Source organism: Thunnus maccoyii, chromosome 20 (assembly GCF_910596095.1).
Source record: "Thunnus maccoyii chromosome 20, fThuMac1.1, whole genome shotgun sequence".
Taxonomy (NCBI): Eukaryota; Metazoa; Chordata; class Actinopteri; order Scombriformes; family Scombridae; genus Thunnus; species Thunnus maccoyii.
Window position 1 is genome coordinate 22944013 of NC_056552.1, and position 24784 is coordinate 22968796.

The 24784-nt window shown below is 39.7% G+C and overlaps 2 protein-coding genes and 1 long non-coding RNA gene across 3 annotated transcripts; 1 reads left to right on the forward strand and 2 right to left on the reverse strand.

Moving 5' to 3' along the window:
- Nucleotides 1-1671: 1671 nt before the first annotated feature.
- LOC121886825 (SAP30 binding protein) lies at nucleotides 1672-17434 on the reverse strand. The gene is made up of 10 exons (XM_042397152.1): nucleotides 17258-17434; nucleotides 16573-16679; nucleotides 15034-15078; nucleotides 11758-11797; nucleotides 6657-6745; nucleotides 4470-4561; nucleotides 4200-4312; nucleotides 4064-4122; nucleotides 3273-3363; nucleotides 1672-2458 (listed from the first exon to the last, which is right to left on the reverse strand). The coding sequence occupies exons 1-10, from the start codon at nucleotides 17349-17351 to the stop codon at nucleotides 2277-2279; spliced, it is 912 nt and encodes a 303-aa protein (XP_042253086.1). The 5' UTR covers nucleotides 17352-17434; the 3' UTR covers nucleotides 1672-2276.
- Nucleotides 16685-19895, forward strand: LOC121886827. The gene is made up of 2 exons (XR_006092861.1): nucleotides 16685-16770; nucleotides 18505-19895. It is a non-coding gene; the product is annotated as an uncharacterized LOC121886827 (long non-coding RNA).
- Nucleotides 19896-20446: 551 nt separating this feature from the next.
- smim5 (small integral membrane protein 5) lies at nucleotides 20447-24207 on the reverse strand. Its single transcript, XM_042397581.1, has 3 exons — nucleotides 24054-24207; nucleotides 22085-22272; nucleotides 20447-21325 (listed from the first exon to the last, which is right to left on the reverse strand). Exons 2-3 carry the CDS (start codon nucleotides 22200-22202, stop codon nucleotides 21219-21221), a joined length of 225 nt encoding a protein of 74 aa, XP_042253515.1. The 5' UTR covers nucleotides 22203-22272; nucleotides 24054-24207; the 3' UTR covers nucleotides 20447-21218.
- Nucleotides 24208-24784: the final 577 nt, after the last annotated feature.

Sequence of the window (24784 nt, forward strand, 5' to 3'; positions counted from 1 at the left end):
CAAATACATTCATATCCACTTAAAATGATATTATGTTGTGTCATAAACCATTTATTGACTGTTAAAAAAATGCTACTTACTTAAATTAAACTTTTACATGTTAAATTTACTGTATACCTACTAATACTCCATGTAAACAAGTCCAGATAGTGTGTACAACTTTTCTCTTGCAGCACCAGAACTGCATGCACTAGTTATATCTTCACATTGTTGTTTCCATTTACCTTCATAAGATTGCATCAGTGCAACCAGTCAGGCTTTATCAATAATATGTATAGAAAGTAAATCTATTATATATATAGTTGTGGAAAATACATCAATTTTTCTTTAAATGTTGCTTTTTAAATTTTGTGGTTTGTGAGAAAGCCAAACTCTGTGCAAGTGTATTGTGATTCGTTCTCAATAATCAATCACAATATCAATGAGGTATGTTGAAGGAACCATCTAATAGGCTGCACTCTGGCTCACACTGTATTTTCTCCTTCCTCAGTCATTCAAGTTGGTAGAATATTTATTGTGCAATGAGAAATCCGTTTAATCAAAGTGTGACTGAGCGTGAACGCCACCTGAGTAGACGGGTGGATGGATGTTTTAAGGAGGGAATGTAATTTTGTCAGCACTGTATTTGCATTCCAGGATCTGCAAAAACATGTTGAGATACAACATGTACATGAATGACTGTCCCATCTACTGTACCAAATGTGATGTCTCATGGCCAACTGTGGGTATGACTCATCTCAAGGCCATGATACAGTCTGTTCTCTAAACCTCTGTCAACTCTCTAGCATCAAATCCAGATCTCACAGGAGATTTGGATCCTTTTTTACAATAGACATTTAAATTACAGAAAAATGTAAATTAGTCTACATCCAAAGCCTTCTAAGCAACTAACTCGTATTGATGTTCCAGTTTTCAGGATAGATAAACTATTTTAAAAGGTTAAAAATGTAGTGGTCACTTCAATCTGGCATATTCAAGTCACAGCAAATACCAGTGAATACAGGGTTGGGTTTTTGATAAATACAAATAGAACACAAGGAAGCAATCTTTGCATATTTCCAGTGTTTACTTAGTAGAGTTAAAAGACTGCACCCAACTTTACTATCTTACAGTGCAAAAGGTTATGTTTTTGCTCAGCTTACACTGGAACAGTAAACAAATGAGAGGGGCTTCCACTTTTAAAATTAGTTTTTTCACTTGTCCTCAAGGCAACGGGGGAGTTTGGCCAACTCACAATGTGAACTTTAACCCTGAGCGATGCTTCAGAAGTACACTGACCTCCTGAAGCCCGCACACATAGACTAAGAGACTAAGGTGAGCAAGTCAAAACTGCACCTGGAACACACATGCCTTCCCTGAGAGAAAAGACAGAGTCTCTATCAGTGGGTGAGTGTTTGTGGGTGTCAGCGAAAGAGCCAAAGAGATTCTTCAGTCCAGATTCAGGCCAATGCCTGCAGTCAATAGAGCTTGTTCCCAATAACAGAGGAGTGTCCTTTCATTTCCACTGTAACACACAAAGAAGTAAAGCTTTCTTAAAATCAGACATATGTGAAGCAATAGAACTTGCCTCATCTTTGGCTGAATAGCAAACAGGTTGTCAATGTGTTTCTGATTCCATGAAGAGAAAAGCTTGTTTGTGAAAATAACAAAATAATAAGACAAGAATCCAACTGAAAAGGCAACATATGATCCATTTATTCACCTTTGTCAGTAATACATATATGTACAAGTGTAAAAAATCTTACCTCAGAGAGAATAATACGCCATGAAAAAAAAAAAGCTGAAAAAAATGGACATGTTGAGCTATTACACATAACTGTTACAGGAGGCACGAAAATAGTGCACCATAACTGTGGATAGAAAAATAAACTATTTCTCAGAAACTGTACGTACGTGTATTCCTTTTTCATTCATGCTCTTATGCCTAACAACTGTTGCCAACATATTAAAAACAAATGATGGTAATGATAATCCTCAGCTTCAGTAGAAGCAGGCTGTGGGTGAGAGATGAGCGATGTTGATTCCAGCTTTGTCATACTTCCTGGATTTTCACCTTACTGTGAATTCAGCTTGATGAAAAACTACTGTTTACAATCCCAGAGACAGAAGGCAGTTAAGTCTTTCAATTAGTCCGTGTGTATCAGAGGGCGTTTGTAGATTGCTCTCTTACTCTCTACCTTTCACATGTATAATGAGCACAGGACAACACTTCCAGCTTCATGTCATCGCTCACTCTTATCGGCAACATACTGCGTGTTCCCGCTCGTTCTTTGTGTTCACTGTTTTGCTTTCTTTAGGATGGTGCCCACTGCGGAGATGACGGTGGTCTTGGTGCCGCTGGCGGTGGTTGTCACGGAGACGACGGCTGGCAGGGTGGCTGTGGTAGTGATGAGGGTGGGCTGGGCCAGGGTGACGGGGATCGCCGAGTCCCACTTGCTTTTCCTCTTCTGGGCGTCCGCTGATGAGAGGAAACAAAGAGGAGGAGTAAATGATTTGAGCTGAGGATTTAAACCATCAGCTGCATGGTGCTGTGCTGAGGAAGGGTCTGACGTTGTTTGAGTTATCTAAAGCCCTTTCCAGAGATGGAACTGGTAACATTGCTGGGTTCAGTTGTCTGTTTTTGCAGCTGAACGACCACATTCGATGGCGGGGTGAAAAGCTGGCTGTTATAGAGGGGCGACACTTGATAACCTTTTAAATATGGGGACTGATAGTGTTTGCACTCGCTCGTACGCACAGAAAGTGACAGATAATAATGATCGATATCATATTGGGGGTCATGAACACAAAATGTTCTGCAAGAGTTCGAACAGTGTAGATTATTTCACATGGCAGGTATCTATATTTCTAGTTTCGTTCTTGCTTTTCTCACTGGTTTGAAGTGGACAAAAGGTGATGTCACATATTTCTGTGCACTAATCACAGTTTAGCAACATTTGATTCAAAACGCGATGACAGTAGATGGATTATTCATCATTGTCAATCAAATGTGATCAAAACACTCCCACACAGTCCTGACGAAGCAGGTTAGCTGAGTTTATGAGTGTTATAGTTTTGATAAATAATAACTAAGGATGTTTTTTTTTCTTCAAATAAAATATATTGATTTTATTAAATTTACTGTTTCTTAAATACTGAGACATGAAACCATGTTTTCAGGGGCTTTAATTAATGACTATCATGAGTTCAGAGGACTCTCGCCCTGCTTCTCACTAGTCAGCCTTCACATGAATATGGCAGCACTTAACCTGTGAGGGGTTGTGGATGTTTACCTGTAGCTGTGGTAGTGGTGGTGTTGCTGGTGGTGGAGGCTGCTGTGCTGGAGGGGTTGGTGCCCTTCTTCGTACCTGTGACAAACTCAATCTGTGAAACACACACAGTGTTAGAACAAAGGGTAACTAACACACTGAGAAGCTTCACTGAACGGTTCGGGGCTATAGGTGTCTCGCTCAGGGGCTCATTAAGAATTTATCAACTGAGGGGGAAGAAAATTAGTCATTCTCTTTTTCTGGCCTCATTCTCACGGCAAAATCTTAATTCTCTCCACTGTAGCCTGCGTACACTGACTACATTGCACAAGAAGAATAGAGCTGCTTCTACATGTTCATTCTAGTCCAGTTTCTAATATGCAGCTACTGGAATGATGCTGCGGCTACTGATGACAGCAGCATGTATCAGTGTTTTCTAACCATGTGTGCGTGTTTCTAGGAGATACTTATCACCGTTCAGTCCCAGCACTGACACGCTATTTAACTCTGATTATTTCAGGGTTAAAAGCAAAAACAGCTGACAAAGGAAGACACCGAAGATATTTACATTTCCATGGAAACCCGGTGCAGAGCACAAGTGGGCACGGCTCAGCAGTAAAGCGGCGCTGGGCTGGGCCTGAGCTGCACTTACGGGAGCAGAACTTGGCAGTGTTATTTCTGCGTGTGTTTGATGAAGGACATAAAGAAGAAATTCACTGCGACTGGTGGAGACATGCCCCTGACGCAGAATTTACAGCAGAATAATCTGCTCTTTTTTTCTTTTCTTTTTTTTGTTTTGTTCATGTTAGTCTCACCTTGGTCCGCTCCTTCTTGGCTTTTTCCAGTTTGTCCATCTCCACTTTCTGGGCTTTGGCTGAAATAGTAACAAGCATACATTAGTGTCTGAGCTGTGATCACACAGAGATGTGAAGAAGAAATAAACTGGCTCACCTAGAGCTTCGTAGTAAGAGTCTTCTGACCAGCCGTGAGGATCAAACATATCCTTCGGGTAGTTAGTTCCCAGTTCGTCTATACCGCAGAACTGAATCAGCTTCTCGTAAATACTAAAAGAAAACCAAAACACAACCCAATAAGAAACTTGGAAACATTTTTTATGGGCAGAGAAAATGAATGAGATGTTACGTGTTAACACCAAAAAGTATATCTTGGTCTTGTGTGTGTTTGTTGGTTGGTTGGGGTGTGTTCTCCTGAGCAGCATACCTTGGGTTTCTAAATTCTTTCTTTTTCTGGATGTGGCTGTTTGTGTCAAAATCTCCATGGAGCTTCCTCTCGTACAGCTTGTGGATCTTCTCCTGTTGCCAAACAAACAAATCAATGGAGGAACGTGAACGGACAGCAAATCATCTCTCACACTTCTTGCTTCCTCAGTAATACTGCGTTTGGCAGAGCAGGGGTCAGTGTGAATGGAGCTATTGTATATAAAAGTTTCTGATACCTCGGAGAAATATTTGACAACCAGGTTCGACTGAGCCACAGGGAGCTGGCAGCTGTAGCCAGGACATCCACAGTGATAAATGAGGCCTTACGTGGAAGAAGATGGAAGAGGATGATACTACAGACTAGCAGAGTTCATCAGAGACAACATATGAGTGTGACAAAAACAAGTTTTTAATCCACCACCTCTACAGTCTCATAAAATACTGTAAAATGCCCCTCACAAATTCACAAAGCCAGAGGTGGCATCTTCAGGTAGCTTGTTTTGTGCTACCAACAGTCCAATTAAAATCTCCCTTCACTCAAAAATGTGTTTTGCTTCTTGTTAACTTCACTTTGATGTTTATGCTTCATTGTGCAGAATGATGTGTGCGCTGATCATAGATTCTGGGTTTTTTTTTTTAATGAGGAGGATTTCTTAATACTTGACTGAACTTTTTTTTGTTGAAAAACCATATCAGACACAAATTATTATTAAATAATAGTATATTTGTTTAACAAATTAATGTTACATTTAATACTTTAAAACATGACCGAAGGGGATCTTTAAAAAACACCAACATGGCAAACTGGTACACAGTAATAACCTATAGATGGGCAGATGCTCCTATAAGAAGTTAAAGTGAAAAACACAATCATATGATAGCAGCATTTATGTCCTTAAGAAATCACTGCATAATCAAACAAATATGAAAGAATAACATTAGAAAATTAAGATGAACCTGGAATCCTGGAAACACAGTGATGTATTTCCAAGATCATTTTAAAATGATGGGAAATCTTTAAACATAGCTAAGTTTAGGCATTTAAACAATGACAGATATTGTCATTTTTCTCTTACAGGTACATCTGAGGCTCAGCTGAAGGCCTGAACTCAAGTTTTCTGGCAGTGATTGAGGCGTTCTAATATCAAGGTCTGGGCATGATTGCAAAACACATATGAAAACAGTTCATGACATGGGAACATTCCAGCGATGGTGAATTGACAGAATTCCAGCAGGGGTGAATTGACAGAAGAGAAAGCCAATTTACTGTTAAATAAATAATATTTATGACATCCAATTAAAAATCCTGTTCTCAGTGGGCATGTTTTCCTGCTCCTCTGTGACCTGAGGGCAGGGATATCCAGGCTGTACTGGTGAGGGTGAATGATTAGTTGTTTATCTGATAGGTGTGGGAGCGTCAGCCCAGCAGGGATACTGCTGAGGTGTTCACTTACTAAGTCAGCCTTGTGTCCTGACCTGCCTCAGCTCCTCGCAGAACAAACCTTACTGCAGTTAAGACTCGCTTACTCACACAGCGGCAGGCCAGACAGAGAGCGGTGCTGGTGAAACTAAATTGATAGAAGATGACACCGTGTGCTGGTTTAATTACAGGGGCGAGTCTCGGGATTTATGTAGCCACCAGAATTTATTTCTAAACCCCTGAGGGAACGGGTGAAGCGGCTCAGTTATTTACTTGGCGTGGAGAACAGGTTATTTTGACTGCATCAATAACAAGATGTCTAATCTTCCCACTGCCGCGCTCTCTGGGTGATTTAGCTATGAGTCCTAACCTTTAACACTCTAACCTTTCATCTTGAACTCCAAAGCTGAACATCTGCAAAAGGGGCAAGTGCAGACTGAGTGTCTGCCAATGAAATTAACATCTTCCCTAAGGAACCAATGCCAAGTCTTTATTGTTCAGGAAGATACATTTGCCAGCATAAAAAAGGTACCAGGACTATTCTATGAAGCTGGAAAATAATCTCAGAAAACCCTCGACCCTGACTATATCCATACACCCTCTCGTCTGGTCTGAGTAGCACACGTAACTGTGGCCTCTTGCTCAAAAACTGCTTGCAAGAGATGACAGCAGCTGTTCAGACAAAGAGATTGTGTTTAAATAAACAGAAAAGATCTGCAGTGAAAGTTATGCGGTTCAATAATCATATAGCGGTGGACGTGTGTGTACCTGTAGTTGGCTGGAGCATCGTCCAGGGGGTTCGGGGGGGATCCTGATCTCATCAGGTGACATGTTCCTCACCTTCTCTGAGAATAGAGCTGGAGAGAGAAAACAGAATCAGACACATAAGCCCTTACATGTTTTCACTTCAACTTTCCCCCCTCTGCTCTGTCTTCACACGCTAAAGTAGGATTACCTAAGAAGTTGTTGTTATACCAAACACAGGAAGAACCAAAATTGTTTTAGTGTCTGAATTAACAGATGACAAATATAAAGGATTGTGGGATATGCGCAGGAGAGCAAACTATTGATGAAAGAAGGGTTCACTGTGGGTTAAACAAACATTCCTGAGCATCTTGCTGTTCGTTGCAGTCCTAGGTGTATGCAGTGGGTTTTACAGGGCAGTATGGTATGAGGAGTGCACGTCTCTGGCAGGGAGTGGCTGTTGTTGGGGCTTGTAAGGAGAAGGGAGGCTCCTCTCCCCTCCCTCTATCACTCCCTTTGGGCCTGTCCCGTGTTTTGCTCTCCTTGCTCTCTCTGACTGCAGGCCAGGCATTCTTCAATGTCACTCTGTATCCCAATCAGACAGACGGACTTAACCGTCACTCAGCGCTGTCAGTCATGCTGTGGAAAAAGTGCCCGCGAGCTGTGTGCAGTGTACGCATGTGTGAACGCGTACAGATGTCTCGTCCCTGCTGATATTCTGCACAGATTGCAGGCAAGTACGAACTTGATTGGACACAAGAGGATCATTTTCTGAATTGCCGTCTTTTAGCTTATCCTTGCACTTTATCTTACAAAACATAAGAGGAACAATACACCGTCTTATACTCTTACAGTGTTGACTATCAGCAATCTGTGACATGATGCAACCAGGGGATGTCTGTGTTATGTTTTCATTGCTTTAATTACACTGCTTTAACAACATCTTTACTTAGCCATCTACTTTGTGTCAAAATGTCTTTCAGTAAACCCCTAATTACACCTGGGTATCAAAACTCAATACTACAGCTTGGCCATTACTGTATTTTTGAGCCAAATACAGTATTTAAGTAGTACACAGCAATACTATGATATATCAGTCAATGTTTTAAACTTCACCTAAACACAAAAGGTTTTTAGTAATGATACCTTAAAATTTCTTATTGAGTAATTGTGACAATTTACTGTTGGTGACAATGCTAACATGCTGATGTTTACCATGTCTACCATGATCATCTTAGCTTAGCATGTTAGCATGTTAAACACAAAGTACAGCTGAGGCTGATGGGGATGTCAGTTTGGCTGGTATTTGTTCACAAACAAAATATCTGCTAAATGCAACTCTGACCTGATGATGGCGCTAGCTGAAAGGTCAGAGGATCACCAAAGTTATTAGAATTCATCCTGAGGGGAGCGTGAATGTTTGTACCAAATTTCAGGCCAATTGCTGTTGAAATATTTCAGTCTTGGACCAGCCAACCGTAAACTGCCATACCTAGAGCCACGCTGCTAACATGACTAAAACTAAACTTGTCAGTATATCTGGTGGACAAACAACATAATGGTCACACTGTTCATAAGCTACCTCACTCACACAGTAACTTTGGTATTTCTGTACTGAAATTTCTTGTTATTCATCAGCCAACATAAACACCAATACAATATATCTGCAAAAAGCTAACACTGTCCAATTCATTGGACCAGCTGATTGGTTGGTCGAGTTCTACTCAATACTTTTATGGTACCAATCAAAATTGAAAACTATTATGTGCTGACAACTCGCATTAAATGTCTGATCTTCTGTAAAAAGTTGTTGAAAAATCATAAGTAATGTATAGAAAAAAGAATGAAATGAAATCATTAATGGTGCTGGCGTCAAGAGCAGGTATCAGTACCTGTATTGTCTGTGGTTTATCTACTCAGGTTACAGTGTGTCTGTTTATTTGTCTTGATATAAATGTTACAGGTCCACAATTAAACAATCCCCGTCTGTGAGACTGTGCCAGAGATGAACTTTGTGTTTGTGCGCAGACAGGATGTTGTCCTGTACTGGTTTCCAGCAGTCCCTCCCTTCAGTATCTCTGCTGTCTTCCGCTGGTCTGCTGATCATGCGGGAATACAGATTCACACGTGTGGATACGGACTTGCCCCCCCCCCCTGGATCTCACTCATGTCTGGAAAGTTCAGAGGAGGAGCCGCACCTCCCCCTCAATTGTGCTCCATAGCTGATGCGGTTATGGTTTATCTCCTCCAGCGTGGGCAAAGGAGGGGCAGCAGGGCGCTGTCTTTATTGGCTAGACACATAAGTAACACTAAGCATGTATGTGTGCAGGTTCACACACATTTTTGGCCAGAAAAATGTGAACACGTATAAAATTACAAGGCCTTAAATGGACTGTGCATGTGACTAGTTTGAACACATCATATTTTAAAATACCCTTGCCTCTGACAATAAAACATGACAAGGCAAGTCCGGTGAGTCACCAGCATTGGGTGGTAGCTTGGCATTTCATTAAACTCTCTTGCAGAGACACACACACACACACACACACACACTGTCACAGACAATTACACATTGTAGCTGCATCAGGGGTTTAGCATTGTGGAAGCCTGCTAATCCGCTCTAGACAACGGGAGATTTACTTGATAATTTCGTAGCCTTGTTGGACAACCTCTAAAAACACCAAAATAAACTCTGCAGCCTCCGCAGTAACAGTGGAAGTGTGAATAAATCACAGCCTGTGTAATAAATAATAAAAGGAATATTTTCATATAAAAGCGGCACAGTCAGGAAGAACACGGAGAGTAATAAGCGGACAGAGAAAAGATTATATTCTGCCTCCAAATTAGCATCTGTCCTCCTGAAAAACAGACAGAAAGTCACAATCTGTGCCCTGAGGGTCTTTTTGGAGAGACAATGTCCGTCCCTTTAGTGAACAGACAAAGAGCTGTCTTGAGCCTGCTGAGGGGAGGCCTTTTGCCAGACGCGCTGTGACATTTACTGACAGACAAAACAGAGGAGCCGAGCTCTGCTGCAGGAATGTAAAAATGTCCAGACCCCAGCTATATGAGTCACCCTCAGTCACTACAGTACAGTGATGGTGATCGTTTAAAAATGACTGTAGTGCATTTCTCTTTCCTTTGTGACTTTTCTTTTTTTTTTTTTTTTTTAATGGCTGCGACAAACCAGAAAAAAAAGGGGAAGTGGTGCTGATAGAGGGAGCAAATCTGTGGACAGAAGCCACCGAGTTCACTCAGCTGCAGCTGTCTCTCCCATGGAGCGTGTTGGAAGAAAACCAAAGAGAGACGTCTTGGTTTACTACACCATGGCAGCAGACTGAAAAATGCATGAGAAATTCATTTTCCAAATCAATCATCCACTACTTGGATTAAATGAGACATTCTTTACAAAACAATTTCTCAATGAGGACCATTAACGCATCGTATTAGTTTCATCATTAAAATCAGCACTTTCCTCTGTTCCTCTGCAGTTAAATGATGGATGAGGATGAGCGCTGCTTTCCATAATCGCCTCTATCATCTGCATCCAGCTACAGGCTCGTATAAACAACCAGCAGAGAGGAAGCTGTTATTGCCAAAGGTTTATGGTCTAACAGACATGTGTATAAAACGCCACTCCCTGTAACACTCATATCCTGCCTGATCTGATACTGACTTACACATACACACCTGTACAGGTCGGTCATTACTCATTGAACCACTTCCAGATCCCTGTGTTAGACCTTCATCATCCATCTGTCAGTCACACGCTGGACAAGGAAGGCTTTTATAACTCAAGTCTGTCTAATTAATGATTCATACATTTACTGCACCAACACCCAAATGCCACAAGGAAAAAAGGAAAAGTTGGATACTTAATCTGGATTCTAGACTATATTTGTTGTATTTTACACAGGCATACACATCCAGAATGCATTTTTTTTAAGGTTAAGGTGGGTGTTATTGTCAACAAATCCCATGAAATGACCAAAAACAAATGTGTTGGTATGTCTCTCTTCCATATCTATGGCTCTCAGCTCCAATCTCATTGGTTCCAACTGAAGACGTGAAGTCTCATCCACTCAAAAATGTATTTTGCTTATTGTTACATCACTTGGATGTTTGAGCATCACTGTACAGAAATACGTCTGCACAGAGTTTGACACTAGAAGGTTGTTTTCATATTTATCTGCTGAAGGAGGAAAGTTTCTCTGCGCTCGCCGTAAATCTGAGTTGAAGATGTGTACCTACGAGCATGATTTATGACATCACAACTCATCTTAAATCTCAGTTTAAAAGATCCCCTCCAGACACGTTTAAAGACATAAAACTCTGCTTGAGTCAACATCTGTTGGGGCGGACGTTTGAAAATGAAAAAGAAAATTTAAAAATTAAAATCTGGGGGTGTGGGGTTAGAAAGAAGTGAGGTTACCAGCCCTCTGAAGCCCGCTCCTCATCTCTGCTGGAGGCTAGCAGCTCCATGCTACATTATAATCTCAGACCGAACTGTTGGCGGGCGAGTTGCATTGTGGGTAATGTAGGTGCCAGGTTATTGCAAGGAAGAATAATACATGGGATAGAAAAAGATGATATCTCTGCTTCATCAACTTTGATCCTTTTTAAAAACGCTAAATCAGTGAAGTACTATGGTAAACATGTCAGGAGGGATCTTTAAAAACTACTCACAAATATTTAGCTCAATTTCTTTATAACGCTACGCAATATCCAGTAAAAACAGGAGGAGATTTGTGCGTTTATTGGGGGACTATTTTAAGTGGCGGGTTGATCCACGTTTGGTGCTCTAGTTACGGCTGGACAGTGTATGTGAGATTGACTCGAAATATAATGTGTGAATTCATAGTAATGAAGGAGCGTGTCAGCCGGTGTGATGGTGTGACTCTCTGATAAAAAAGAGGAATAAATGTTATCAGGCCTCTGATAACCAGTCCTGTCAAAGTCAATCCAGTGTTTGTTCTGTTCTTTTAATGGGATTTGTTGATGATAAGAAAAATACAGAATACCTCCAGCACTATCATGTAAGAGTAAGATAATAGAAAAATGGATGTCTGTGTGTACATGTCTATGTCTGTGTGTGTGTGTGTGTGTGTGTGTGTGTGTGTACACTCACCAACTAGCTCATTGGGGTCTTTTTTTTCTGCTTCTGGGATCTATTAAAAAGAAGAGGGAAGAGAGGGGAAGAAGAGAGAAACAGAGAGACACATGGGATATTTAGCTCTCCTTTTGGTAGGAGAATCATCGAGCCTTAGTTGGTGGAAGGAAATATAAACTGAAGCTTGTGTATAGTTAATTACAGTGGATCACACTTGGCTTGGTGAGGTGAATTGTCAAAACAACAAGCACACAGCTCTGATGAAAGATGTGACGCTGGAAGCAAAAGTTCCATTCCGTGTGTAACCTGAAAACCTACAAATCACAGATGCTAATGCTAACAGACTGCACGGAGCAGAAGCTGACAGGGGGGAGAACAGTTCCTAAGAAACGGAGACCAGAATAGTAAATCCAGGCGGTTTCCAGTGAATGCCTTGCTTTGGCAGGAGGAGGTGTCTTGTACAGCCTCTAAAATATGCTGCCTGTTGTGCCAGCAGAGTGGGCATAACACAGGTTCAGCACAAAGGAACAGTGCTGTTATTCACGGGCATCCCGTCGTCACCTAGCAACTGCACGGGCACATCAAAGAATTGTCCTGAAGCTGGACGAATCACGAGGAGGTGGAGGAGGTGGAGGAGGAGGGGGGTGGAGAGAGAGGCATGGAAGCACAGCAGCTCGCTGGCAGAGATCCAAACCAAATAAATACAGCAATAAATAAATAAATAAATGGCACCTGTTGTTTGAGACTGAGCCAGTAAAAAAATAATTCTCTTCATTTCACACTTAATGCTTCATTATCACACATCTGATGTTTCCTGTTTAGCTGCCTTTCACGGGCAGGTCAGACGTCACAGTGAGCTGTAAAACTGCAGCCCTGCAGCTGCAATGACTCAGTGTCTTCAAGGTTTTTCTGAATAGACTATTTAAATTGAAGCTCTTTTTTTTACGGAAACCCAACCATGTCCAAACCAAACGTGTTTTGGTTTAATTATTAGCAGCGGTGTTACGGATCTCTTTGTTTCACTGTGAACTTCTGATTTTTTAGAAATGGAGAGATAACATTTAACTGACTTTCTGAATGCCAAAACGCTTTTAAAATCTTATTTTCAATCATATCTGATGCTTTTTTTTTTGTAGAAATCATGTGACTAACAAGAAGCTTTCAGTAACATTTTGACTAAAAATGATAAAAAAAATATCTGCTTACAGGATCTGAGACCACCGCATCATAATAACACTTCTAATTATAATGGTAATTATCCATTTTTCTCTTTCTGTTGTATAAATAACAGCCAACACCACCTGAAACCATACAAAACACTTACAGAAAGTTACAAAAAACTCTTCCTACTTGTTTAGTTTTGGATGAAAGTGGACAAAATATTTTTTTTAAAACCTTTTAGTGTAATGCAATCCAATAAATCCCCACCACAAACTATGACTCTTCCTATTATTTGGGTACTTTAAGGAATATTTTCAGAGCCAAACTGGAATAAAGATCTCCTTTGGCATAAGGGGTGATTTTTTTTTTCTTTTTTCTTTGTGTAGTCATTATTTGACAACCTTAACAACAGACTACCTTTGTTATGTAATTCAAGTGGCACTCTACAGATCAAGTTGAGTTTACCCACTATGAGAAATACCACTCAGCCTGTGAAAACAGTTATATAATGCCTTGTGTGGCTCTGGAGGTGCTCTCCAAAATGTGAAAAAATAGCCCTGATGATGAGTTATCTGGCAAAATTCAATACTGAATCACTGCAGTGGCCCTTTGAACATGTTTTAACACTAACTCACTGTTGTTTTTCTAGTTATACACCTACAAGACCTGTCAAGTCTTAGCCGGAGCGTTCTATATGCAGAGGAGACAGACGGGGTCTTGAGCATTACTTAGAACGCATGTTGACATTATCTTAAAATTAGAAAAGAAATACGTGGATGTTCAGTTTATCACAAATGGGATACCTCCTTTGCTTCAATTTCAGCCAGGAAAAAAAAACAAACATCAGCAGGGAGGATGTTTGGCAACCTGGGGACAGGAACTCAACACCTCCCTATTCACCATGACACAAAAGACAACACCATTATCTGCAGTTCCAACAGTCAATTCCACATCCACTGATGCAAGATGATATCATGTCCTCTTTTTTCCTGCCATCAGTCCAAAACCAAAATATTCAATTCACTAAAATGACATGAAAGACATGGAAAGCAGAAAATTCTCACATTTAACAACCTGGAACTATCAAATGTTTGATACTTTTGCTTGAAAAATGACTCAATCTTAAGGGCTAGAGCAATAATATAAAGCTGTCAACGGTATTCACTTGCTCTGGTCCAATGAGGTCCAAGTATTGTGTTGTAACCGGCTTATCTACAGTTAGTCAGAACTATATCAAAGAACCAACAAGCAGCCTCCATACACGGTTAAAAGATAAGATAAGTGTATGTAATAACCATGAAGTCAGTCATCTATTGCTACAGGTTAGAATATATCCGTCAACCCCTTAAGACTGGAGAACATCCTACTAAACAAATACACAAAGGTAACAACATTGTTCCCTTGACTTTTCTGGAAACATGGCCTCTCTTCCAAGGGAATGTTCCACATGTTGATACGTGCATTCTTCAGAAATCACATTATGACACGCTGTTACAATAAACATATCACAAGATCCTTATTTTGGCAGCCGTTATCTGTGCTTTATGACATGGTACACTGAGCAGACAAAACTCACAAAAACAGCTTATCGGCTTACGATTGATCAAAGACGAGTTATAAAACATAAAGTCTCAGACGGAGCAAACATCGCCTGACTTGTATTGTTTCTGCTTGTTAGGTTTGTGACTCATTCTCACCTCGGTGACCTGTACCAAAGAGCGCAGCAGGAAGTTGGCATGCTGTCCAGCTCACACAGCTTTAAAACACACAAACACACACGGGGTGGGGTTACTATGGCACAACTTTGTAGGTCCAAGCAGCACTCATGGTAAAACTCTTCTTCTCTTCAGAAGAGATTTAAGATGCACATGAACAACTCAAAGCATACTTTAAGTACAAGTCACTGACCAGGTCTAACCTACACATAAAGTGCCTATAAAGTGTAGTTTGAACATTCATCAGACATACATAAACCCACAGCACCATCTAGGGGAACATGCTTCTTCACAGCGTGTGCTTTAAAAAAGTGCCAGCCCTTTCACTTTTGGTTAGTCACAAAACAAATGACAAAATAATCAAGCTTGATCCTTTTCCAAATCCAATCCATCCCACACCAGGTGGGTGTTCAAATACCTCAACATCATCTGCGTCCCTCCCCTCGTCAGATTCGTCCATTTCCTATAAAAACAAAAATGCAGAGGGTTAACACTGGAAGGATCAGAAGGAGAGGAGACCAAGAGGGAGGAACCAAGCAGCAGTACAGAGCAGATGACAAGCAGCACCCAGCAGGTGACTGCAAAACTATTCAACCCATCTGATGTTGTACACCTCTACTTGTACTACAAAGTCTTTTAAAATGATTTGTTTGGGGTCTAAGATTGACACAATTTTTGCCAATTTTGATTTAAAAAACTCTCCGCTCCAAACAGACACCAACGTCATGACCCATGTGATATTAAATATGGTGTGTAGTGGTAGCATCAGTATGGGAGAAGATAACATAACAATAATCTCGTCTCTCCCTTCACTGATTAGTCTAATAACATTGTTTTAACAGCTGATTCGTGTAAGAATCAGCTATTAAAGTTATGTACACTTTAATTTAATACAATAAAAAAAAGTCCTGCAACAGATCTTTCCTTTGTTTAACACACTGTCAGAGAGACGTTCAACTGTGGTCATTTTTGAGGCTGGATACACAACATGTGCAACCTACTAGTGGCATATGATCTGAAATATACATTGTCTCAAAATAATCCTCACATTTGAGATGCTGGAATCAAACGATGTTTGCAATTTGTGGTAGAAAAAAAATGACTTAAGCCATTAGTTGATAATCCAAAGAGTTAGACTGATCGACTGATTGCTTCAGCTCTAGTTGAGCAACTGTTTTTTTACATTTGAATAATGGATTATACTTGTAAAATCTGACATTGTCGTTTCATCTTAATGTAGGTCTGAACATTAAAGAATCGTGATCCCTTTTTAACAGGTCTGTCTGGTCACACGGGCGTTTTTTTAAACACGTTTATTAACCGCTCTCTGCTTCACAGACGGGGTTGGAAGGTGCAGACTAAAGCATGTTCAGAGGCAACCTGAAAATGTGATGCAACTACATTTTCTATGGAGGTAAAAGTCATTTTTATTTAGCTACATGCTGTGAGGGCAGAATATTCTATTCTTACTTAAAATGTTTTGTACATCTGTGGTTTTATTTACAAGTGACAGTGAAAATGTTTTCATTGGATGGATGAATACTGGATTAATAACTGTAATAATAAGTAATTGTTGCAATACTGAACAAAAACTTATCATGATTATAATTTCATACATAGTAGTACAGTCTGGCTTAGATGTAATAGCAAAGACTATCTTGACCAAAAAAATCCAAACAGTTTCATTTTCAAAAGACTTTGTAGTAGAAATGGTGTTTGATGTGGAAGTGAGGTGACAGCTACAACTACAACCAAAAAACCTCCTCACTCTCCCCTGACTTCAGTGAAGACCCAACATGTCTATTCTTTTAACACCACACCCAGTGCACTGCTTTCTCTGTCATGCTAAACACACACCCAAACATCAGCTGAATGGTCAGTAGAAACAAAACCTGGTAAAAAAAAAGGTATTTCACTTTAAGCGAGAAACGTGTGTTTTCAAAACTCAAATACTGACCGAGTTGCTTTCTCTGCTGTCTTCATCTCCAGACACTTTGTCTTCCACATCCTCAGTGCGGTTCAGGTCATCGTCACCATAGCTGTACACCAGACCTGCACGGACCCCTGGTGAAGGACATGGAGACATCACACAGAAAAAGACATCAGATCAGATAACTCCAAGATGCAAACAGCAACACTGGCAGCTGGCAGGGAAGTAAGAGGGAGTCAAAGTCTTGGTTCAGCATACTGTAGTTTTAATGCATTCAAGTCCTACCAACAATCTGGCAATATAGTTTAACTACACATACACTGCAAGAGTACTCATGACTTAAAAATAAAGCTAGTCATTACATTAATGTGCGAGGCAACAAGTGAGTCCAGTAACTTTTCAGCAAAACAAAAGATTTCTGATGTTAAAAACGTTTTTATATCAATTATAATCCAGTGAACCACACCAACGAGAGTCTGTCTGCAAGAACCAACAGACCCCTGCTGAAATAACTCTACATGCCTGAACTTTATACCTTCCTGGGTTTTACAAACAAGTAAACACATCTTGAACATTATTTTGTGGTTAGCTAGCTACAAGCTAGCATTAGCCACCACATGAATTTCCGGTATTTTATTGGCACAGCAATGAGCAGCGTTTTTTAGTCGCTGTACGTAGACTTAACGTAATAGTTACAGTTGTTATTAAATACCTGTGTCTTCTGGTTCGGGGTCAGAATCCGGCTCTGTGTCGTCTCCATAGTCTGCCAAAGAGGAGAGCAAAGCACTCTTTTTACCGCTCGCCATCGCTGTATGCGTCGCATAAACGCTTTGTCGCACAGTATAAACGTCATGAAACTGTACTGCGCAAGCACCAATTTCGCACCGGGACATGTAGTCCTTATGTAGCACCGGGACCATGACCGGGACATGTAGTCCTTTAGTATTAGATTCCTAGTATTACAATACAAATGACTGTAAAGGGAGTATTAGAGAGAAAATAAAATAATCGCAAAAACACAAGTAGACATAAAATTCTACAATTTAAATAGCCTACATAATGCAAAATTAAAAGAAAAATAAATATAACTTTAAAGAGTGAACATGCAATATTGCAAACCAACTTAAATCTTCTAGCAATGTTGTCCACAATGTTTCTCAAGAGATGAGATGTCTTTAAAGCTTTTCTGTTTTTAGATACTTTACAGACAGAATCATAGAATATCTGACGTTTGACATAAAACAAGTTTTTGTTTGGAAGAAACAGAAGAAATCTGGTTTTGGGAATCTGATGTTTGCCCAAAAGACAGAGCAATTTTATCAAGTTATGTGACATGTAGTCCTTATGCAGCAGCGGGACATGCAGTCCTTCCGTTTATTAAATGGCACTGACAGCTTATAGTCTGAAACAGGCCTTCTGATACAAGGGGGAGGTGTTGAGCTTAAACCATCATCATTTTTTTATGTTAGCATTATCAATAAATTGCCATCAATTAAGTTTCCATTCTTTCCATTTTTGACCCTATACTCTGTAGAAGGGCCGACGCTGTGCTGTAACCATACAGCCAAAAAACAATATTACAATTATGCCAATATGAAATGGGAAATGCTTTGTATCCCACCACCAAAAATTTCATTTCAACAGCCCTGAAGCTCCTCTTCATCACTGTACTATCAAATGAACATATAAAAATGCTTTAACAACTGTCATGTCTTATGTGAATTAGCTTTTTTTTCTGTGCCTTTGCATGTCCAACTGTGGTAGTTGTATTTTTGAAAATGCATCTCTTTTAATGCATTAAAAGACAATCATATATACCAACCTAACCTCCACTGCTGCTGTTTGGAGAAATACAGTAAAAGTTACTACACAGAAAGATTTTTTTTTGTTGGCAAGAGCTTTATTGAAGAAAACCTGAAAATTACCACAATATTTATCTTTTTTTCTTTTTTTTTCCAGATTGTCTAGTTAAAAGCCCTGAGCAGCTACAGCTCCACCCCTAAACCCACTGGATCATACTTGCAGATAAATTTACACTTCTTCACATTATAGTCTTTAATACCTTGATTTGAAGACACATAACTTTAACAACAGTGATGCATCGTCAAAAATAAAACACTCAATCAATAAATCAGCAGGGTTCTGATTTGGTGGTTTGCAGGTCAAAAGAAATCTAGCTTCTGGGTTAGAGTGAGGCTAAATTTGGTTGAAAAGTGAAGTTTCCTAGAATTATGCGTAACTGCTGTTTCTTTTGAGCTGCAAATCAAAATCAAATCACTGCTTTCGGAGGAGTCCACTGTCAGAACAACATCTGAGACTTGTATGCTGTTTCTTTAAATAGCTTTATTATGTCGGCTATTTCAAAAGAGTATCCCAGAAAATCACTGACAAAGAGTATTTAAAAATCATATCAAGTACTACTTGTTAAGCAGTGTTAATTCAAAAAAGAAAAAAAAAAGACTCATAAATTTTACTTGAAAATACATTTGACAAAAGGTTGTTACACAATAAGCCCAAGAAAGTGATAATGAAACTGAAAATGTTTCATATTATTTAGTGAGATCTGCAACAAATTTATACATTTTTACCAGCAATATGTTGACAGACAGCTTTGCGGTTTCAGAGCAGTAAGGTGTGTTGTAGTGTTCATGAATAAGTGACTACAAAGCAAAATTGTTTAAATTGGAATTGATGAAAGATTCCATCAAGATGTGATCACAATGACGTGGTTTCACTCTCCAGTGCAAATACAGAAACAAAAATCAGCAAATAAACACTAAACATTTTCATTTAATTCGAATCTAGAATGGAGAAATTGCAATCTTACAAAAGTTGTGATATATAGCAGTGAAAACTCCTGAGTCCAATTTCCACCACATCTCAAAAATAACCCAAAGGTCAACAAATTCTCCATCCAGTCAGTTCCCCTCACACAAGTCTAAATCACACCATCCTTTGACTTCTTCTGCTTCTTCTTCTGGATCTGTTCCTCTGGGCCGCAGCAGCATCCGTACAGCAGAGAGAAGACGACCAGAGACAAAGTTCCCAGCACAAACACTCCGATGACCACAAGGCCGCCCAGTGCCCACGGCTCGTGATGCAGACGATACAGTAACCACTCCACCCAGTCCTCAGGTGACCCTGTGGGTTTCTGCTGCTCTGGTGCGCTGCACAGAGAGTAATAAACCAGATAAAAGCTCAAATGGAAAGCGAATCTGGATACTGGTGGAAGTGGATGAGATAATGTTACGTATGTGGAGACCATTAGTTGCCACTAGTAATGCTTTTTAGAGTCACATTATCTGCTGATGATAAAACGTCTGAAACAGCAATAAAACATTTAAAAGCTGCCATGTTGTTTTTTTTTTTTTTATCAGCATACTCTTTAGAAACCTGCTGATGTTGAAAACTATTGTCACCCAACACATTCCTGTTCAAAAACTCACCTCTCCATGGCCATGTCCCGCTAAATGATCCCCTCACGGCTCACTGACTTCCAACAGAGTGTGAATATAGTGTGCGAGAACAGATGGCTGACCCGCTTCATCCACTCGCAGCTCTGAAACTATTTGAAAATAGCCCAAACATTACAGTTTACTATCAGTTTATGTGCGGAAGAGACACTCAGAGTAAATCCAGACTCCTGTGGCTCCAATCCTACTTTCCAGGTGACCGCAATTTGCTTTGTGTGGGCACGGCAAAGTAACAGCAGCAGCTCCTGGTTAATGTTTACTCAAAATATTGACCTGTGGAGGCAAAGTAGAAACCTGATAATAAAGTGTGCATACAATAGTGCAGTGTGTTACTAGATCAAATCTTATTCATTGGAATCATTGGAATACATGTATTACCTCGACATATAGTGATGATCATATAAAAAGAAAAAGCCAGTTTGTTTTTTTTAAAATATATTCAACATTTATTACCTTTACACAAGTAAGAACAACCAAACGTACAACCATACAGCTTCAGTCGCATCCACAAATGTAACACTGCATTGCTTCAGTAATAAAAAGAACAGGAACAGTATTAATAACAATAAAACACACTATATTACAGTATAATAAGAATATCTCATATTTTTCATTGGCACAGTTTTTAAAAAACAATTCTCAGTGGGCCAGCAGAGGGCGCTCTGTCTTTTTACACCAGCTAGTTTCAGTTGAAAAGATGTACACTGTATATACATACATGAGTGGGAATGTCTGTGTTGTTTTTCACATTCCTGATGAATATCAGCAGGATATGAAACCATTAACTTTTGTAATTAATGGAGTCACTGCAACATTCAATTAGCTTTCTTACTGTATCTTTTCATCCATGGCTCCTCTGCAAGCATGAAGCTTTTTGTTCTTGGAAAGAGCACACAGTGTTTTCATTGTCCTGGTCCGTATTGAATCTTGATGAGTCGTGCCACTCTCATATGGATTCCAGTGACGTGGCTCTCTGGATGTTGATTCAGTCTTTATCCCGGTGCTGGAAATGTCATGGAAATGTGTCCCCATCCTTCCCTTTATGCATCTCATTTGATGATTGCCTCCAAAAAATCGATGACTCTGAAAAGGAGCATTTCCATTTACAGGCCTTTTTGCGTCACGTGGGTGTTTATGGGAAGGATGGAAGGAAGGATGAAGGAGGTTGTATTTACGTACTGGTAGAATCTTGTCTCTGTCTCAACCTAACATGGTCTCTAGAGGCTGTACTCTGGCGGCCTGGTATTTCGGCTTCCCGCAGCAGCAGCAGTGGACGCAGGACAGCGCGATCATGAAGAGAAAGGTGGCTGGAAGGAGAGAAAGGAGACGGGAGGGCAGACATAGGGTGGGGGTGTAAGTGTTTAGACTTCATCATGTTTAAAGCTGCATTCATCAGTATTTTTATATTAGCAATGTATCAAATGACACAATGTCAAGTACCAAACAGCAGGCAGACAAAGTTAGCAACTAGCTGATGAATATAGAGGAACATCTGGCTGCTAGAGAACCAGATATTCCACTCGGGAGTTAGTGGAGCTTTAAACCACAGCACAATAGAGAGCGAACGCTGGACTTTCATTTACCCTGTGGGCAGAAACACAACTCCAAATGAATGATAATGTTGAATTGGGTTTGCTGAGTGTGTAAATAAGCAGCTGTGTGCCGACACGTTCACCGTAACGTGAGAAGATGTCATGCAGAACAAGCTTGTTCTGCTGCCCCCATGTGGCCAAAAAATAAACTAATGCAGGTTTGAATTTGACCACTTTTAATCCAACAAAAATAATAAACACATAAAGGCTTTGTAAAACTACATATGGGGAAATATTTTTTAGGAAGTAAAACTGAACAAATAAAATATGAAAATAATATCCGAATACTTCTAATCTGAGATGTTGTTTTTGGTATATGGTCATTTTTTTCTGAGGGTGGTGGAGGGACTTGTCACCTCAGTATTTATAATAACCCTGCTTCTGTTTACAGCTCACTTTCAGGATTCCCGTCTATATATCCTATAAGCATCAATGAATACATGTGTGTCTTAAAGTTGAGAGAGAAAAACTCACCAACAAACAGGATGAGCACAAAGAAGGCTCCCAGCTCCAGTGGACTGGCTTGTGGGAGATCCTGAAGTTTGATCCACACCTTCTCAAGAATATCCAGAACCTCCTCTCTCATATCCATGCTGACGCTCAGACGCAGGTCACACAAAGGAGAAATATGTTTTTCTTTTCGGGAAGGGAAAGCGCTTCACCTGAAAAAGACAAAGGCAAGATGATACAGAGATTGAGTGAGAGTGCCTCGTGGAAAGATGCTCTGAATGTAAAAAAAAAAAAAGTTATTTTCATCTTCAGCTCCACCCTTGACTACTGAATCTACTGTACAATTTTATATTCCTACCCTGCAATTACCCCCCCAAGCCTGGTGAGCATATATACCCTTTATCCTTAAATACTCTGAGCTTTTTAAGCACTCACTCATTACATATCAGCACTTCTAATTAGCCCGCTGATTGTCTTCCTGTGTGTAGGTGTGTTTGGATGCACCGTGTGTCTACATTGTGTGTGGTTCCTTGCTCTACCATGGTTACATTTGTATCCACACACAGGAGGCCGCGTCCTGAGTGTTCAGTTTAATTATAAACAAGGCAGACTATTTAAGGCCTGGCATTTCAAGACTGAGGCCTGTCATCATCACTGGCACAGCTGTGTGTGGGTGAGCTTCCACAGCTTGATACTAGATGTGTCCTTGTGCTGTGACATGGAGACAGAACAGGACATTGAAGACAGCCGGTCATCAAAGATCACCTCTGAATGGATGTGCGTCTTAATGATAAACTTAGGAACTGATCTGATTAATGAGTCTAGTGTTTCATATATTGTGACTGTAAATACACTCTAACAAAAGAAGTGTATGTTCTTAAGATCTTGCCTTTTAATTATTAATTAACAAAATGGAACAAGGTGTTCTTTAGTACATGTCATACCAATGCTGGTATTTTTTTGGTATGATGTAGGTTAAGAGCATGTTTTAACCTACATGATACTAATAAAGTCACCAGTGAGTGTATATGACATCATTACATTATTAATACTGAAGCATCAGTGTTAGATGGAGCTAATTTCAACTACTTTAAATACAGTTAGCTACTTCAAGTGGTTCCCAAACTAGGGGTCGGGCCCCTCCAAAGGGTCACCAGATAAATCTGAGGGGTCGTGAGATGATTAATGGGAGAGGAAAGAAGAAAAAACAAAGTTCTGATACACTAATCTGTTTTCAGTTTTTGGACTTTTTCTCTAATCTTTGATTTTTTTGTGAAATATTGGATCATTTGAACATTTATTGAAATGAAACCATGTGAGAAGTTTAGAGGGAAAAATCACTATTTGGTGGAGCTGTTAACAACTCATAGACATGTGAAATGTGACCCTGACTACACACTGCTTTTTGTAAGATCCAAAATCCAAAAAGTATTTTAAAAGCTTATTATATTATCCATTGTGTTAAATCTTCATCTGAAAAGTAACTAAAGCTGTCAAATAAAGGCAGTGGAGTAGAAAGTTTAGAATATTTCCCTCTGAAATGTCGTGGAGTGGAAACACAAAGTAGCATCAAATGAAAATACTCAAGTAAACTACGAGTAAGTTACCTCAAAATTGTACTTACGTACAGTACTTTAGTAAATATACTTAGTTACTTTCCAGCACTGATAATACACGAATTTACATGTAGCATAAACATAAGTCATGTGAACTCTACTAAGTAAGTTAACAGTCAAAGGCTGGGATGGCAGCACTGCTACTGTGCAGCGCTAATGGTTTAGCAGGAGTTCAGGGGTTTTTCAAGGGCTCCATCATGATTTTATTTAGCGACTGTACGTTATCGTTTAGTTATGTGGAACAAACAAACCAAATCACCAAGACGTCGGCTCATCAAAATAGACATTTTTTAATTGTAAACAGCTCAGGGAAAACGTATAAGTAACGTTAAATCTGGTTTAGCTAGCGTTTTATATATTTTAGCTCTCTCACTCACCTGACACAACACGGATAGCCTTCTACACGCTTATACCACGGACACTTGTCGACAAAGTGCAATATGTAACTGAGTGTTAAAAAATACCAGCTGTTCACTTACTTAACTAAATAGTAATCTCGTTTTTTTTTAGCTAAATATCAGAATACAGTTACTGTACCTCAGAATTCCTGCCGCTTGTGTTGCTAGGCAACATTTGATAAAACTTTTTTTGAATATTTTTTTAGGACGGATTAAGTTTTACAAGGACAGTTCATTAAACCATAGATTACTACACTTATACTGTACTAAAGCCTCCCTTTCTCAATGTGTGTGCAGAGGACACTAACAGATCAATAGATGGATGTACAGAATAAATGTAAACACATATATTAGCATACAGGCAGTACATGCAGACTGTAAGTGAGGCAAAACATAATTTAGCTGTTCGATGTTATCTATCAGTTCAGGAAGCATGTGTGTGACACAAATAAGTTGACTGATGAGTTTGTTTGTTTTTTCTTTTGTGGTTGACAGACTGTCGCAATATTTTGGTTGAGACCTGAAACATAAGTTTGCAGCTCTCACAGGAGGAATCAAATGTCCTCACATGTAGTGCGGAACCAGGTCCACTGGATATACATTTTTAAAATCCAAATTGAATATACTAATAACTGTCCAATATTTCCTCAAAGCTGCACAGCTGTATATGCATGCACCTACTGTATATGTACATTTGTCCGTGGCTACAT